This window comes from Humulus lupulus, chromosome 6 (assembly GCF_963169125.1).
Source record: "Humulus lupulus chromosome 6, drHumLupu1.1, whole genome shotgun sequence".
Classification (NCBI taxonomy): Eukaryota; Viridiplantae; Streptophyta; class Magnoliopsida; order Rosales; family Cannabaceae; genus Humulus; species Humulus lupulus.
The window spans coordinates 111,665,907-111,682,137 of NC_084798.1; the positions used below are offsets into that span (position 1 = coordinate 111,665,907).

Sequence of the window (16,231 nt, forward strand, 5' to 3'; positions counted from 1 at the left end):
TTTGCCTCCATTTTGAAGGGGAGGAAACTCTTAAACATCTAAGGATTGAGGATGAGTCTCGCTCTAGAGACAAATGCGTGGATGAATCCAATGAAGAGACCTCCAAGACTATTGCATTTGATAGGCATACTTTCCTGAAGGAAAAAAGCCACAAGAAGCCCCAAGGCAAGAAAAAGAATCCTTTAGACCCTAAAAAGAACGATGGACAATTTAAGAGCTCCAAAGAGCCTTGCTTTGTGTGTGGCAATGGTAGCCACATAGCAAAAGAGTGTAGATTTTGAAAATATACTACTAATGGATCAATGCCAATACAATTGATGAGATCGTTGCAACATTGAGTGAGTCTTTTTGCTCAATAAATCCTCTATGTATAGGCTCTCAATGTATAATCAATTATATTATTCATACTCTTATCCAATTTGTATCTCCTTTTGAAATTTGTAACATTTGTAAGTTACTGGATATCCAGACGACATTTAAATGATTTTAATCTAATATTGGATTTTATTATTTTATAACAAAGTGGGTCAATTGTTGCCCATGTCTATGCCGTGTTGCAGTTGAACTTTTATTCATTTATACACCTAAACTCCACGTTTTCTTATATAGTTTACCTAACACTCCACGTTATTCTTATTATTGAAAAAAATATTTGAATTTGTATATATTTTTTTTAAGAGAGTTTATCTTAAAATCAATAAAATCTGGAAAGATTTGCTATTTTCTCAGTGCTGTGTTTGTGATGTCGATGAGGCAATCAAGAATAAAAGTAAATAAAATGTTGGAAAGATAATGATACTATTGAAGTGAAAAAGACCCAAGTGCTTTCTCCATTAAGTTTGATATCATTTCACAAACACAGGTTAGTGAATTACGGGGAACAACGACATTATAATCCAAACGACAATGTTCATCGGAAAATGAAGAAAGTTAACATAAATTATAGGATCTGGTGGGTCTCCTTCCACATTATTAATTCAAAATGGCCGCTGAGAATAAGTGAACAACTTTTTTGTGGAGCTACAGAGCTGCAATACACTCAATTTCAATCTTGGCGTTTAAAGGTAATGCCGCAACTTGATAAGTTGAACGAGCTGGTGCAGGTGAAGAAAAATCTGCAGAGAAGAAATTTTTGAAAGAAACCCTTTTAAGTTGAATGCCAAAGTACTTACGATTGCTAGAAAATTAAGAGAAAATTTACTCATCTATTTTGCCATAGATCACTTATTATATAATGAAGTTTAGAAAACATGGTTTGAGTAAGATGACCATTGAAGAGCCAACTGAGTCCCATGGTGTGAGAGTAATGGGATCGAATTCTAAGATGAGTGTGTTTTCTCTTCGTATTCAGCCTTTATATAATAAGATAAGGAATCCCTTCAGTGGTTAAGGGACAAGCTTCAGTTCAAACTTAAGCAGAAAAAATGGGCTCGAATTTGATTCTGAAACCAAAAGATTAATTTTTCATTTCTAAAACTCACATTTGGCATAGATCTCATTAACTATCTTGAAGTCATTTAAGTCGGCCAACCTGCACGAAAGAATTATGACGAAGAATTAGTAACTTCTTTATCACCAAGTTTAAAAAATAAGGCCTTGAGAGATCAAACATCCATACATAATCGTTGTTTTGACCACAGAAGAATAGTTTACACCACCCGCTTTCAGAATTTCTCCCATATTTTTCATAACCTACAAATCAGTCAGAGGGTAAAATCAGTTACATATATCTTCTTTATTGTTTCCGAGTTGTAAAAACGAGCTGTTTTTACTTTTTCAAGTTCTTGTCAAGATAATCAAGCAAAGAGCATAAGTCACAATGTAGTTAATTTTATTATTTTTATCTATTATCAACGCATCACAAAAGACAACAAACATACAAATAATCTTTAGAAAAGAATCAAATGTAAATGTTATGATATCAAGTTACTAGATTACAACTGCTCTTTTGGACAAGATATGAAATATAATGATATTGTTTTCAAAACATCATAATTAATTTTACACTTCACAGTTGGGTTACTGTACCTGCTCGGTTTGATCTTCAACGTTATCTGATACAAACTTCCCAGTCTGTATTAAGCCAAAAATGAAAAAATAAAATCACAAGTTTTCACAAGTACAATGCGCATACAACGTTTAAACTTCACTAACAATTAAACCCACCTGAGGAATAAGACCCAAAACACCAGAAACATAGAGAAAGTTGTTTGCTTTGATAGCCTGGGAATAGGGTCCCAATGCAGCAGGAGCCTTGTCTGTTTTAACAGCTTCTCTAATGCCTTAAAAACCACAAAATTACCCAATAATTTGATTCACTTCATTGATTATCACAGTTAAATTTTCCAACAACAACAACAGAAATAATAAAATAATTCATTTTAATCGGGTCCAAGCCAAACAACTCCAATCTTAGCTGAAAACACAAAGAGTGTATTCTCAAACTTGAGAAAATGCATAATAAAATCCCCAGCTTTTAAAGCACATTAGAAATCCCTTTCAGAAAACCAATTTCCTAAAGATTAGTTTAAAGTTATAGCTTAAAAAACCAATTTAAGTGCTCCGAAAACAAGATGAAATATAATAAATAAAATGGGGATAATTTTGAAGTTTGGCATTTATAATCAGAGCAATTTCAAGGGAATCAAACAAGGAGAAAGGAAATAGAAAGAATGAGAAGTTTACGGGCGTCAGTGGAAATGCTCAAGCAAGCGAAAGGCATAGAGCGGTTGGTGGAAGAAGATCGCCATAGGGTGGAGGCGGCAAGAGAAGCGCAACCCAATCCGGCTGCGGCCAAGGGAGACCGAGTGCGCAGTGCGCCACCCATTTCCGCCGCCTGAACGTTGAATGTCCTAGCCGCACACCACGCCATCTCTCACTCTCTTTTCTTCTCTGATTTTAGCTATGTGCAATTGAAGCTGATTCGCTGAAGTGAGGGTCTCCTTTCCAGCCAAAAAAAAAATAGTGAGGGTCTCTTCGCATGCACTCACTCACTTTTGTCTCATTTTCCTTATGGCCTGTTTCCATTTTTACCCTTTCATTTATTACTATCTTTGGAAATATTACTAATTGGAGCTGCAGGTGGAAGGCAAGAATATGTAATTCGATATAAACGGTGTGGGTAAAACTTTCTTCATATTCAACAACAAAACTTAGGCTATGTTTGGGATGAGGCAGAGCAAAAAGCATGATGGATAGAGAGCTTAGGAAAGATGGAGAGTCGGTGTGGAGATTATAGTTGTTTTGGTATTTGGAGTGGAGTGAGAATGATAAGAGAATAAATTAATTATTAAAATTATAATTTTATATTTTCAACATAAATATTTAGTATATTTTAAAAGGACAAATGTGACATTTTACATATTATATACTTTTATCTTTTTCTTAAATTCCTCCAAAACTGAAGGGATTCATGTTTTAAGGTTTGGATGGAGAAGTCTCTCTCCATTTCCCTCTTCCTCTTCTCTCCTTCTACTACTCTCTCTCCACCCTCTCCATCCACTCATCTCTCATTCGTACAAAACAAATGGTTAGAGTAAATATCTCTTAAAATATCATAAGTTTTTTTTTAAAATAAAAAATTAAGTATAAAAATACAATATTTTAGAAATATTAGATATTTTAACTGTGATTAACTCTAAACTTTAATATTTTAGCACACTCACTCACATGAGCATATCGTCTCTATTTATCCAAAAAAAAATAAACACGGTGATGTGATATGACAGAACGACATATAGCGCTCAGAAGCATTAATGTTACGAGCCCTGGTCGATTATACTCGACCAGCCAAAAGACAGAGAGTTACTCTCCTTGGGATCAGCTAATGAGGTTAAGGATTACTGCTCAAAAGGTTTTTGATTGAAGACAAGCTTCTCGAAGAAGCTCTGGCCGAGAAATATTCCCAAGAGCAGTTCAAGCGACCAAATCGACCCGAAATTTTCGAGAATTTTACTTAACTGTATTTTGAATATATTTTTTAATATTTTTTTATTAAATATTTAGTGGTAAAATATTCACATTATTTGTGTAAAGCCTATTTCATCCTTGTATGGTCCATGACCCACTAGAGACTCTATAAATAGAAAACTCCCACGATTATTATTTTTTTGGACATTTTTTTACATGTATACAATAAATTTACATGTATACAATAAAAGTAAAGATACTAGGATATTCATACAATAAAACATAATTATAAAATCATATACAAAACATACAAAATATATACCAAAATGAAAGATATTGGCATTGATTAATGTCATGAATTAATAGACTTTCCATATATACATGTAATGATATCAAATAATTAAATAAATTAAAATCACCAAAATTAATTACAAAATATTTATATATATTGATGAAAACAATTTTGAAAGTGTTAATAACATTCAATCACGGTTATGATTTATTAAGAAGAAATCTGGAAAAAGAAAAAGTTCTTAAGGTTGACTGACTCTACTGAAGTAAACAAAAGTGTATATTTTATATTGAAGTACAAAATAATAAACATTGATTAAATTTGATATAAGCACTTTAATGAATTCTTTTCATGTAAAAAAAAATAAAAAAGTTTATTTTATTTGTCTTGCACATTTTAACAACCAAATTTGTTTTTCCTAAAAAAATTCACAAAAATGTTTTTATCATATTGAATCAATGTTTATTATTCAATGCATCATATAATCAACAATCTAATAATACAAACAATTTTTTCTTTATTTACATCACTTTCCATTCCTCTATTTTTGCTTGTCTTGGTGGTGTATTAAAGTATACAATTTTGTTTATTAATTTTTATAAATTTCCTCTATTTTTTGTATTTTTTTATTGCAGTTATTTCAAAATTCAACTTTTTTGTTTATTAACTTTTGATTTTTAATTTGTACATGTTGATGTATTATTTACTTTTGAGCACATTTTGGTTGATTGTTTAATAAAAGTAAACAATTTTATTTATTAATTTTTATCACTATTTTTGCGCATTATATGATTGCAAGAATATAGTTAATTTTTTTACATATTTTTTTTCATACGATTTAATACTAAACATGATTAATTCTAATGGAAAATTTTATTGACATGAAAAAATAAACAAAAGTATTGGTGACAACCATTTCAATGTTATTTTTTACGTGAACCCATATAATAAACATATTGAAAAACATAAATAATTTTGTACTTGTTTTTTTTTCAAAAATAAATGGGCAGTCAATTAAAATTGTTTAAAATTTGAAATATTTCATGAATATTAGATTATTATTATTGTTGATTTGGATGTATATAATCAATGTATATATATATATATATAAATTTACTTTACTTTTTATTGGAATGTGGCATTTATTAGTATAACATATTTTTTAATTAATAAAAGAAATTAATATAATCAAATAATATAAAAAAGGAAATATATTATAATTATTTTTAAAATAGTATACAAATTATTTATTAAAAAGTAATAATGTTTATATGTATATATATTGTAATATTAAATATTATTGTAATGAATGTTGAAAATTTCTCTTATTTTTTCATGCACACTTTATACACACAAATCCTGTTAAAGTGTATTATTTCCTAGGCTTAAGAAAATCAGTTGAATCTTGTTCTTCTGATCTTGAATTTGAGACATTTGTGATTAATAAAAGTAAAATTGGATGTAGGTTGTTGTCCAAAAAGTTAGCATTGATGACGTGGCAAGTGAATCCTGGACACGTGGCTGACACCTGGAGAAACTCTGCTAGTGTATCGACCAGAGGACGTATTAGAAGCAGTAAGCAGCCCAGTCATACCTGCGACCAGACTGGTCGATACATGCAATGTAATATTACTGTAAAGATCTTTGTAGATCCCGAATTTAACTCACAGAATCTCCTGAATATCCAGTTATTCAGGAGAGAAAATCGGCAACTGAATCGTGTAATCTCCCTTGAGCCTATAAATAGAGAAATATAGCTCAAGAGAGGGACTTTTGGCTTTTGAATTATTGGAGATTAGAGTAATTCTCCTTGGAGTATTGTATTGTTCTTCAGAGGTTAGTGAAACTCATTGAACCCTTGTTCTTTGATCACTCCTTTGATTCTTATATCAATAACAGTCTAAGTGGACGTAGGTCATTACCAAATCCTGGGGCCGAACCACTATAAAAATATCGTGCTCTTATTACTTTTTGTCATTTGATTCTTGTCAACATATTCATTCACATCAAGCATATTCCGACTCAGTGTCAGTTGACCAAAATCTGGGTCAACATTCTGGTGCTTTCATTGAGAGCTTGATTTATCATTGCTGAGAAAACTAATGGCGAAAACTGGAAGGAAAGCTGGACAGGCAGCCGCTGCTGCGCCATCAAACCCACCTCCTCCTCCCCCTGCGAGTGTGGCGGAGGATGAGCCACATCTGGACTTTGAGGAAGAAGAGATGGATGATGCAACGCTGAAGAGTACCCTGGGGGCGTTGCAAGAGGAGCTGGCTAGTCTAAAAGCCAGTCAAGAGACTGCTGCCGAAGTTGTGGCGCGACAGCAGCAGGAGATTGAACGACAGCGCGCAGAATTAAGCGAAAGGCAGGCGGAGATGGACCGCCGCCAGAGCGAAGCCATGGTAGCCCTTGAGGCGGCCTTGCAACTGGCAAGGAATCAGGCCGCACTTGTTTCACAGCCTGACCAACCTGTCAATGGGCCACCCCAGAGGGGTCCTAATCCCAGCCCACCGATCCAGCCTTCGAGTCCGCAAAGACCCGAGCAGCCTCAGGTGCCCCATGACGATGTCCCGCTGGACCCTGAGGCGCAGCCACCATCCCAAGCTGGTCGCGGCAATCCCCCGCAATAGAGGCAGAATAGGGTCGAGCATCAACCTCGTAGTCCTAGACGCCGTAGGGGCGATGAGCCAAACCTACCGAACAGAGGTCAGTATCCCCCTGGTAACAGGAGGGACTCAGAGTTAGGTTCTGCGGTCCGGGGTTCTCCACGGCATGATAATGCACGGGGACGCCACGACCAGCGCAGGCCGCCCTCTAATGTTCGGGACGTTTCAGCCAGGGACGGAAATCAAGGGAACAATCAATCCCACCATAGCCAATCAAGGTTCAGAGATGGCCATAGATATAATGAGGCCGACTCAGGCAAGGGAAACGCTGGCCGAAGGAATGAAGAAAGAGGTAAAGGCAGGAGCCAGGTACCTCAAGATGACCAGCCCAATAGACGGGACGCTGGGGGGCAGCCCAAGCAAAATAATGTCTTCAACCGGCTCGGGGGTAGCGAGCAGCGGAGAAGAGACGAAGATTTGCGTGACGTACTCAACGATCGCCGCGAGCGGCATGGCGAGAACGTCCCCCCAGCAACAGAGGCCACAGCGATTCCTGCCACTGTACATGCCCAAATAGACGCCCTCAACCAAGCGGTGCAGCAGCTGGTCGGGGGAAGGACGTCGTATATCGAACACGATAGGAGGAAAGGCACTCCTTTTGTACAGAGGATAGCTAATGCAGAAACTCCAAGCAAGTTCAAAATGCCTACACTTCCAAATTTTGACGGGTACGGAGACCCAGTATCTCATGTCAATAAATTTGAGATACAAATGGACATTCAGAAAGTGTCCGAAGATGCTCGGTGCAGGATCTTCCCTGCAACACTTTCTGAAGCCGCGCAGGAATGGTTTTTTAAGTTCCCTCCCGCAAGCATAGTTTCCTGGGAAATGTTCGTAAGGGATTTTTACGAACAGTTCTATGCAGGTCGTGTGCACCCGACCGAAGCAAACCAGCTGGTTGAAATTCGCCAGCAGGATGGAGAATCAGTGAAGGACTACATCCAGCGCTTTATGCGAGCGGCGGCTGGAGCAAAAACGGTGGGGGACGAAGGAAAAATGATGGCCATAACCGCAGGGGTTAAACGTCATTCTCCCCTCTGGAAAAGTCTCCGAAAGGAAGGAGTGAGAACTACCCAGGAATTTTTGGACTGGGCTGATCGCTACATCAAGCTCGAAGAAGCCATTGCCGACGATGGAAAACCCTCAAGCAAGGATAAGAAGGCTTCCGAACCCGCCAAAGCCGCCAATGGTTCCAAACCTAATGGCAACGGCAAAGGCAACGGGAACGGCAACGACAATGGCAAGAATGGTGGAAAACGGCCGTATAACGAGCCTTCCACCTCCGACAATAAACGAGCCAAGGGTAATCGTTATGAACCTCGGTTCACTAACTACACTGCCCTCGTTGAGTCTTGGGGAGAGGTTTATTAGGCCACAAGTTCTAGTGTGCCTTACAAAAAACCTGGCCCCATTCGAAAGGATATTTCGAAGAGAGACACCACCAAGTTCTGTCGTTATCATAACGACTACGGACATGACACCAATGAATGCAACCAGTTGAAAGACGAAATCGAGTTCCTTATTAGACAAGGACACTTGAGAAGATACGTACGGGCCTTGGGAAATTCCCAACGAAAAGCTCTGGGTAGCAACGAGCAGGCGCCCACGCGGCAACGCTCGCCACCCTTACAGCCTGCCCTCGTGACTGGCACACTCTTAACCATCTGTGGAGGCCCGTACCTCGCGGGAAATAGCGGAAAGGCCAGGGAACGATATGCTCGGACTCTGCGCCACGACCAGGACATCGAGATGATGACTGTGGAGGACCGTGCACCAAAAAAGGCTCGGGTAGAGGAAGGTGAAATAACCTTCTCTGACGGCGATGCCCAACATGTCCGTTTCCCGCATTCCGATCCGCTGGTCGTGGACATCCAGATGGCCAACATGATGGTGAAGAGAGTGCTGGTCGATACAGGAAGTTCAGTCAATATCCTGTATAAGTCTACACTGGAACGCATGAAATTTTCCATTAAGGACTTGGAGCCCTGCAACCAAACGATATACGGCTTCTCTGGAGAAGGACTCGCCCCCGCCGGATTGATCAAACTACCAGTAACAACGGGTACAGCGCCTGCAACAAGGACATTACTCGCCACTTTTGTAGTGGTCGATTATCCTTCAGCGTACAATGCCGTCATTGGAAGGCCTATACTGGTTGATCTACGGGCCGTCATCTCTATGTGGCACTTGGCCATGAAGTTCCCAACAGACGCGGGGGTAGGACGCGTGTTGGGGAACCAGAGAGAAGCCAGGGAGTCCTACAACGCCTCAATCACAAAGGCGAAGAATGGAACGCCGAAGAGCACTACCTCCGATAGGTTGCAGATGACAGTTGATACACAAGCCCAATCCGGTGATAAAGTCACCAAATAGGGTGTTGCCCAAAGTGAGGATAGAGACTTAGATCCTCGCTTTGGGGATTTTGAAGAAAACGTTGGACCCGTCGAGGACCTTGAGGAGGTCCAACTCGACGAAAAAGACCCGACCAGAGTCGTGAAGGTTGGGAAAAACTTAGAGCCTACCACGAAGCACGCACTGGTGGAATTTTTGCGAAAGAACCAGGAGGTTTTCGCCTGGTCACATAAAGACATGGCTGGGATAGATCCTGCAGTCATCAGCCATGTCCTGAATATAGACAAGACCTTTTCACCTGTGCAACAAAATAGAAGGCTGCTCGATAAGGATAGATCGAGAGCCTTAAAAGAAGAAGTTGAAAGGTTAAAGGAGAATTGGTTCATCAGGGTGGCGTTTTATCTGTCATGGGTCTCCAATCCAGTGCTGGTTCCCAAGCCAAACGGAAAATGGCGAACCTGCGTGGATTTTACAGACCTCAATAAAGCCTTCCCAAAGGACTGCTTCCCACTCCCAAGAATCGACCAGCTGGTCGATGCAACTGCAGGACACGAGATCCTCTCGTTCATGGATGCGTATTCGGGCTACAACCAGATTAGCATGCATCCCCCCGACGAGGATCACACCAGCTTTCGGACCGATACGGGCTTATACTGTTACAAAGTAATGCCCTTCGGGCTGAAAAATGCAGGTGCAACTTACCAACGGCTAGTCAACCACATGTGTTAAGGAGCTGATCGGAGTAAACATGGAGGTATATGTGGACGACATGCTGGTAAAGTCTAAAAAGGGAGAAGGACATGTAAGGGATTTACAAAAGTGCTTTGATGTATTGAAAAAATACCAAATGAAGTTAAATCCCCTTAAATGTTCCTTCGGAGTTGGATCAGGGAAGTTTTTGGGGTTTATTGTAAATTCAAGAGGAATCGAGGCCAACCCCGACAAGATAAAAGCCCTGATCGACATGAAGTCGCCAAAAAGGATCAAAGATGTACAAAGTTTAACCGGGAGAATCACAGCCCTAAGTAGATTTATTTCGAAATCAACAGACAAGTGCGTCCCTTTTTTCAATCTACTTAGGGGAAATAAGAAGTTTGAATGGACAGGAGACTGCGAGCAAGCATTCCAAGCCTTGAAAGCCCATATGGCACAACCTCCCATCTTATCAAAGCCGATCGAAGGAGAAACTTTGTTTATTTACCTGGCGATTACTGAAGTTGCTGCTAGCGCGATACTAGTGCGAGAGGAAAAAGGCGTACAAAAGGCAGTTTATTATGTCAGAAAGAGACTGATCGGGGCAGAATTGAGATATCCATCAATCGAGAGGTTAGCATATTGCCTAAATCATGGCCTCTAGAAAGTTACGCCCCTACTTTCAAGCCCATCCTATCACAGTTCTAACTGACTAGCCCCTTCCACAAGTCCTCCAAAAACCAGAAGCGGCTGGACGATTATTAAAATGGGCAGTCGAACTGGGGTAGTTCGATATAACTTATTCACCGTGAGCAGCAGTCAAGGGACAAGTCTTGGCCGACCTCATTGCAGAGTTCACCGAACTCCCAGATAGCGAGCAGTGTAAACAGCCTAGTGCGCCTAAGCCTCAAGAGAAAGCCCCTTCGTGGAAATTATTCACGGACGGGTCGTCTAACGAATCCCACGCAGGAGCGGGAGTGATATTGATAACGCCGGAAGGGCATCGATTTCACTGCGCTATTAGGTTCGACTTCACTGCGTCAAATAATGAAGCCGAATATGAAGCACTCCTCGCTGGATTGAGGATGGCGAAAGACATGAGCATAAAGACGCTTGATATTTACAGTGATTCACAGCTGGTGGTGAATCAAGTTCTAGGAGAATATCAAGCGTGAGGCTTAAAAATGGTGGCCTACTTGAATAAAACAAAAGACTTGCTAGCCCAATTCACAGAGTACACCCTTCAGCAAATTCCGCGGGATCAGAATTCAAACGCAGATGCCTTAGCCAAACTCGCGAGCGTGAAGGATGCTGACACTTTGAACATTGTGCCAGTGGAAAGATTGAGTAAGCCAAGCATACAAGCAGTCGAATCTAGTATGGAGATTCGAATGGAGGATACATGGATGGCACCTTATTTGGAGTATCTGACAAACGGTACGCTACCAACAGATAAAAACAAAGCCAAAACTCTACAAAGGCGAGCTGCTAGGTACATATTGGTCGATGGTGTTATGTACCGAAGAGGATATTCCTTGCCACTACTCAGATGCGTTACACCAGAAAAAGCTAAGGAACTCATGAAAGAGGTGCATGAAGGCTTCTGTGGGGATCACGCTGGGGGGCAGAGTTTGGCAAAGAAGATTCTAAGGCAAGGCTACTTCTGGCCAACTATGAACGAGGATTCGATGGAGTTTGTACGAAGATGCGATAAATGTCAAAGGTTCTCCAAGATTCCACGAGCAGCTCCAAACGAATTAAAACAGATGCAAAGTCTGTGGCCTTTTGCAGTATGGGGGATAGATTTGATTGGATCCCTACCTACAGGGAAAGGCGGAGTAAAGTACGCAGTCGTAGCAGTCAATTACTTCACCAAATGGGCCGAATCTAAACCGCTCGCTACCATCATGACCAAGAAAGTTCTTGAATTTGTTATCAAGAACATTGTCTGTCGATATGGCTTGCCTAGAAAGATAGTTTCAGACAACGGAACCCAATTTGACAGCGACTTATTCACCGATTTATGCGAAAGACATGGAGTTATCAAAAGCTTTTCTTCAGTTGCACAACCCCAAGCGAATGGGCAGGTCGAAGCCGTGAATAAAACTCTTAAAGATACCCTGAAGAAGAGACTCGAAGAAGCTAAGGGAGCGTGGCTAGAGCAGCTACGTGAAGTCCTCTGGTCGTATAGAACGTCTCACCGAACAACGACAGGACATACCCCATTTTCCTTAGCCTATGGATATGAGGCGATGTTGCTTGTTGAATTAGATCCCCCCTCACATCGACGATTAACATACGACCAAGAACATAACAGCCAACTGATGATGGAATCCCTAGACTCGATTGACGAGATACGGGAGAAAGCCCAACTCCGAGTTGCTGCGTACCAGCAAAAAGTCGCCCGGTACTTTAACTCCAAAGTTAAAGAAAGAAAATTCAACGTCGAAGACTTGGTGCTACGACGAGTTTTCTTAAACACCCGTGACCCCACTGCTGGAGTACTCAGACCTAATTGGGAAGGACCTTACCAGATTGAAGAAGTCCTTCATCCGGGCACCTACAAACTTGCACGCTTAAACGGAGATCTCGTTCCACGTTATTGGAATGGAGAACACCTGCTCAAGTACTATCAGTGAATAGTCCTTTTTAAAGGACTGTCTTGCATTAATTTTACTTTTTACAAGTTTTGCAAAGAGGGTTAGCCACGCTGTATGGCTAATCGTTCGTATATGTAAGATTCTATTTTAGAATCACTCGTAAAGACATGTTTAGTCCATTATTAATACGAGATTATAAAGGACTGTGCGCAGCCAGTCATTCTTGCCAACCTTTGTGAATTTATATTTACAAGTATTTGTTCATTACATGTGTTGTTTTGCTGTATTACAAGTATTACTTTTTTCACCCGAGCAGAAATGTTCGAACAGGTCGTGGTCAAGGCAAGTGACCAAGGACCTAAAGCTCCTCGATCACTTGGGGGGCATATAAGGCACATCGATAGCAAAGCGTACCATGAGGTATGTAAACACATGATAAAAATGAGTGAAAGCATGCTAAGGTACTTAGAGTATTTTTCAAAATTTATATTTTGTTAAATCAAGCCAAAGTACTATGCTAAATTCGGTCACACGGACAAATGTTATAATAAATGAAAATGTTATAGCATCATGATGTAATCTTTTACACCGCAAGCATCATTGCTTGGATGTAGCTGTTCAAATAAAAGAAAAGGTTTACTGCCCGTGCAACAAATTCAAAAAAGGCATTGTCTTTACATCACAACCCGTGGGTCGTATAATCAAAAGAAAGGAAAAATAATAAAAAAGCTGAAGAGGCATTGGGAGCAGAAGGGTCTTTATCAGCATTGGTCGCGTCCTCAACGACTCTTTCTTCTTCTGCACCAGCAAGGCTTGGAGAAGCAGGGATCCTTGCTCTTGCCTCCTCTTCAGCCAGTTGAGCAGTGCAGCGAGCCAGCTCAGCAGTCCTGACATCTTCTGAAAGATAACTGAAGTCGGCACCCTGATTGTGTTTCCAGAAATTATAAAAACACCGGAGCGTCGTCCTCTTATATCTTTCCAGATTCTTGGAGTTGTCAAGCTCCAGCTGCTTTACTTTGCCCTCAAGAGTAGCGATGGCATCATCCTTGGACTTAAGCACCCCTTCCAATCTCTTGACTTCGCGAAACTGAGTGTGGCTGGCATCTTGATACTCCTCCCTCTGCTTTATTATAGCTGCCTTCGTAGCTTCAACCTCTGATAGCTTTGTCACCGCGGCATCCCTCTGCTGAGCCAGCACCTCCAACTCCTTTGCGTGCCTGGCCTCTACAGCCGAAAGTTCCTCGGCTGCCTTCACCTGGTGCCTCTCGATGGCCTTTGCCCGAGCCTGTTCGATGGTGGCTTGGGTGCGGGTACGAGCAGTAGTGGCAGACAGCAAAGCCTGAGGACAGAGGATAAAGTTAGAACCTGTGGCAAAGACTAAAAGACTAAGGCCAAAAAGATAAAGAAGTACTTATGCTGGCTATTTCGTTCAGGGTCCTGTTCAGAATTAGGTCGACCGTCATACTCTCTGCCTCAACCATTGCATCCTTGACGCGGTCATTTTTCCCGATGTGCGCAATACGGTCTTTGGCTGCTCGTACGGCACGGCTCGAGAGCTTGGCCCCAAGAGTCTCTTCCCGCTTGTCTTGTTCCCTGCTGGGCGTAGCCGGAGGAGGGTTCATTGGAGCAGGGGGAGTCTCCTTCTCAGCAGGGGCCGAAGGATGAGCAGAAGTTTGCCCAGTTGGCACGCCCCTAGGAGGGTCTTCTGTTCGATTCTTTTTGGCAGGTCCCTAACTCGTCTCGCCGTTGTGTCTCCGTGACGACTTTCACCGAAGCTGAGGAACTTCCTCTTCCTCCTCAGCCTGGTATAAGTCGAAGACGTTGAGAGTGGCCATATCTGCACACAAATAAAAACATACAAAGGGTAAAGATAAAAGCAGATGAAGACTCTTTATCAAAACGAAAAAGAAGTTCACAAAGTTAGTACCCGAGCTACAACTATTGGTCGCTATACTATTGACTCTATTAGTCACACACTCACTAACTGGCATGAAGAAGTCTGGCCCTAGATTTGGAGTATATGTAAAGTTGCCCTCCCCATCAAACAAATGACAGGGAATTAGCAAGCTATTTAAAAGCAAAATAACTTTACCATTTTCATCAGAGGATTCCCCCAGGTCCACAACTGGCTCTTTGGCCTTTTCTTTCCCCTTGCCTTGGGGAGCAGAAGGCCTTTCTGCGGAAGGATTGCCCGTGGGCTCCCTGATTGTAACCCCCGTCGGCCTCCTTTGAGGAGGGGACGCAGGAGGTTGCTGCTCGGGAACCCCCTCGGCAGTGGCATCAGCTACCACAGACCCTTTTGTTTCATGGCGAGGAGCCAGGAGGCCAGACAGCCTCAGGTTTTCATCAGTAACCAGGGACTTGACGGTTTTTTCTGCGTCTGTCATCCTGGCCAATGTATTGGACCTCAACACCATGTCTGGTGTTGGGGTCGGACATAACCATGGGCCTGAAAGACAAAGTACAGTTTGAGAAAAATGAAAGGAAACTCCTTGATTAAAAGTATCGACCAGTCAAAGACGGTACTTACCTCCTCGAGCGAAGGCCAGGTTGTTGCTGGTTATGTCCAGAGTAAGGAAGCACTCCTTACTGTATTGCCCCACGTTAGATATGTGCGTAGTGTCACTCAGGAACGTCCGGTTCGTCTCCTGGTGACAGAAGTGGAAGAAACCCGTCCCATATTGTTGCGGGTTGGATTTAAGGTCGAAAAGATAATTGACCTTATGGGGGGTAGGTTCTGGGCATTTTTTAAGTTTGTACAGGATATAGAGTGCGACCAGCATTCTATATCCGTTTGGAGTGATTTGGAAGGGGGCTGCGTCGAAATAATTAGCCACCCCCTGATAAAAAGGATGTAGAGGGAGGAAAGCCTCTGCCTCTATGTGATACCGAGACCAGGCGTTGTATGCACCTCCGGGGAGGTTAGCCCTTTGGTCTGCGGCAGGAATTTTGATGGAAACCCCTGTGAGGGGATACTTCCTGAAATAGTTAGCAACCATCCGAAGGGTCACTACGCTGGTCGGGGAAATATACCACTCGACATCAGGCAGATTCTGATGGCGAGGGCGGGCTCTAATTTGGATATTAGGGTCAGGAACAGGATTGTTTTTCGACCGCTGGTCGAGGGAACCCTAGCCTGCGAATCAGACTGAGCAGGAAGGTTTGGACTATCATCAGAGTCAGGTCTTTTCTTGCCTACGGATTTGGAACGAGCCATTTGAGGAGGAGAATGACGAGGTCTGGATGAGGATCGAGAAAAAGGAATCTCGTGGATTCGGGCGGCCAGTTGTTCTTCGCCTTCGAGCAGCTAGGCGAGAAGATAGTCATCGATGGGCTGTTCACCTCCCCACAAATCTGCCATCAATGTCTGCAAATAGAAGAATGGGGAGGTGAGGATGGAGAATTTTTAAAGGCTTTTTAGAATAACGCTGGTCGAGTATAAAAGCCAAACTTTTATACAACAACATTCTAACAAAAAGCTAAATTTTTCCACACGAACAGTTTGAAAACGGATCAAAGGGTGAAAGTAAAAAGTTTTTCAAAAAAGCTTTTTCAACTCCCCTTAGGGCAGGAAAAACCTATTTTCCAACTAGCCTAAAGATCGAATTTTTACTTCGATTTTACGTCCTAAAAGTACGATCCTAACTATCAAACTAACTCGTTAATCTTTTTACTCACAAACATCTCAAACCAGAAGCAGATGGACTCAAACAGTCAAC

At 41.6% G+C, this 16,231-nt stretch overlaps 1 protein-coding gene across 2 annotated transcripts; it reads right to left on the reverse strand.

Annotated features, from left to right (window-relative positions):
• Positions 1–807: 807 nt before the first annotated feature.
• On the reverse strand, positions 808–2,979 carry LOC133782443 (reactive Intermediate Deaminase A, chloroplastic). Of its 2 annotated transcripts, none has more exons than XM_062221754.1 (6): positions 2,686–2,977; positions 2,167–2,282; positions 2,029–2,073; positions 1,619–1,692; positions 1,482–1,531; positions 808–1,115 (listed from the first exon to the last, which is right to left on the reverse strand). In XM_062221754.1, exons 1-6 carry the CDS (start codon positions 2,870–2,872, stop codon positions 1,021–1,023), a joined length of 567 nt encoding a protein of 188 aa, XP_062077738.1. In that variant the 5' UTR covers positions 2,873–2,977; the 3' UTR covers positions 808–1,020. The 2 variants fall into 2 exon arrangements, with proteins under 2 accessions (XP_062077738.1, XP_062077739.1); XM_062221755.1 differs by having other exon boundaries at positions 1,027–1,377; positions 2,686–2,979.
• Positions 2,980–16,231: the final 13,252 nt, after the last annotated feature.

Excerpts from the sequence above, each read along its gene's own strand:
- LOC133782443 (XM_062221754.1), bottom strand. The coding sequence starts at position 2,872 with ATGGCGTGGTGTGCGGCTAGGACATTCAACGTTCAGGCGGCGGAAATG. Across the intron at positions 2,074-2,166 it reads TTTTGGGTCTTATTCCTCAG|ACTGGGAAGTTTGTATCAGA; the intron begins GTGGGTTTAATT and ends GGCTTAATACAG. Across the intron at positions 1,532-1,618 it reads GTGGTCAAAACAACGATTAT|GTTGGCCGACTTAAATGACT; the intron begins GTATGGATGTTT and ends TCTTTCGTGCAG.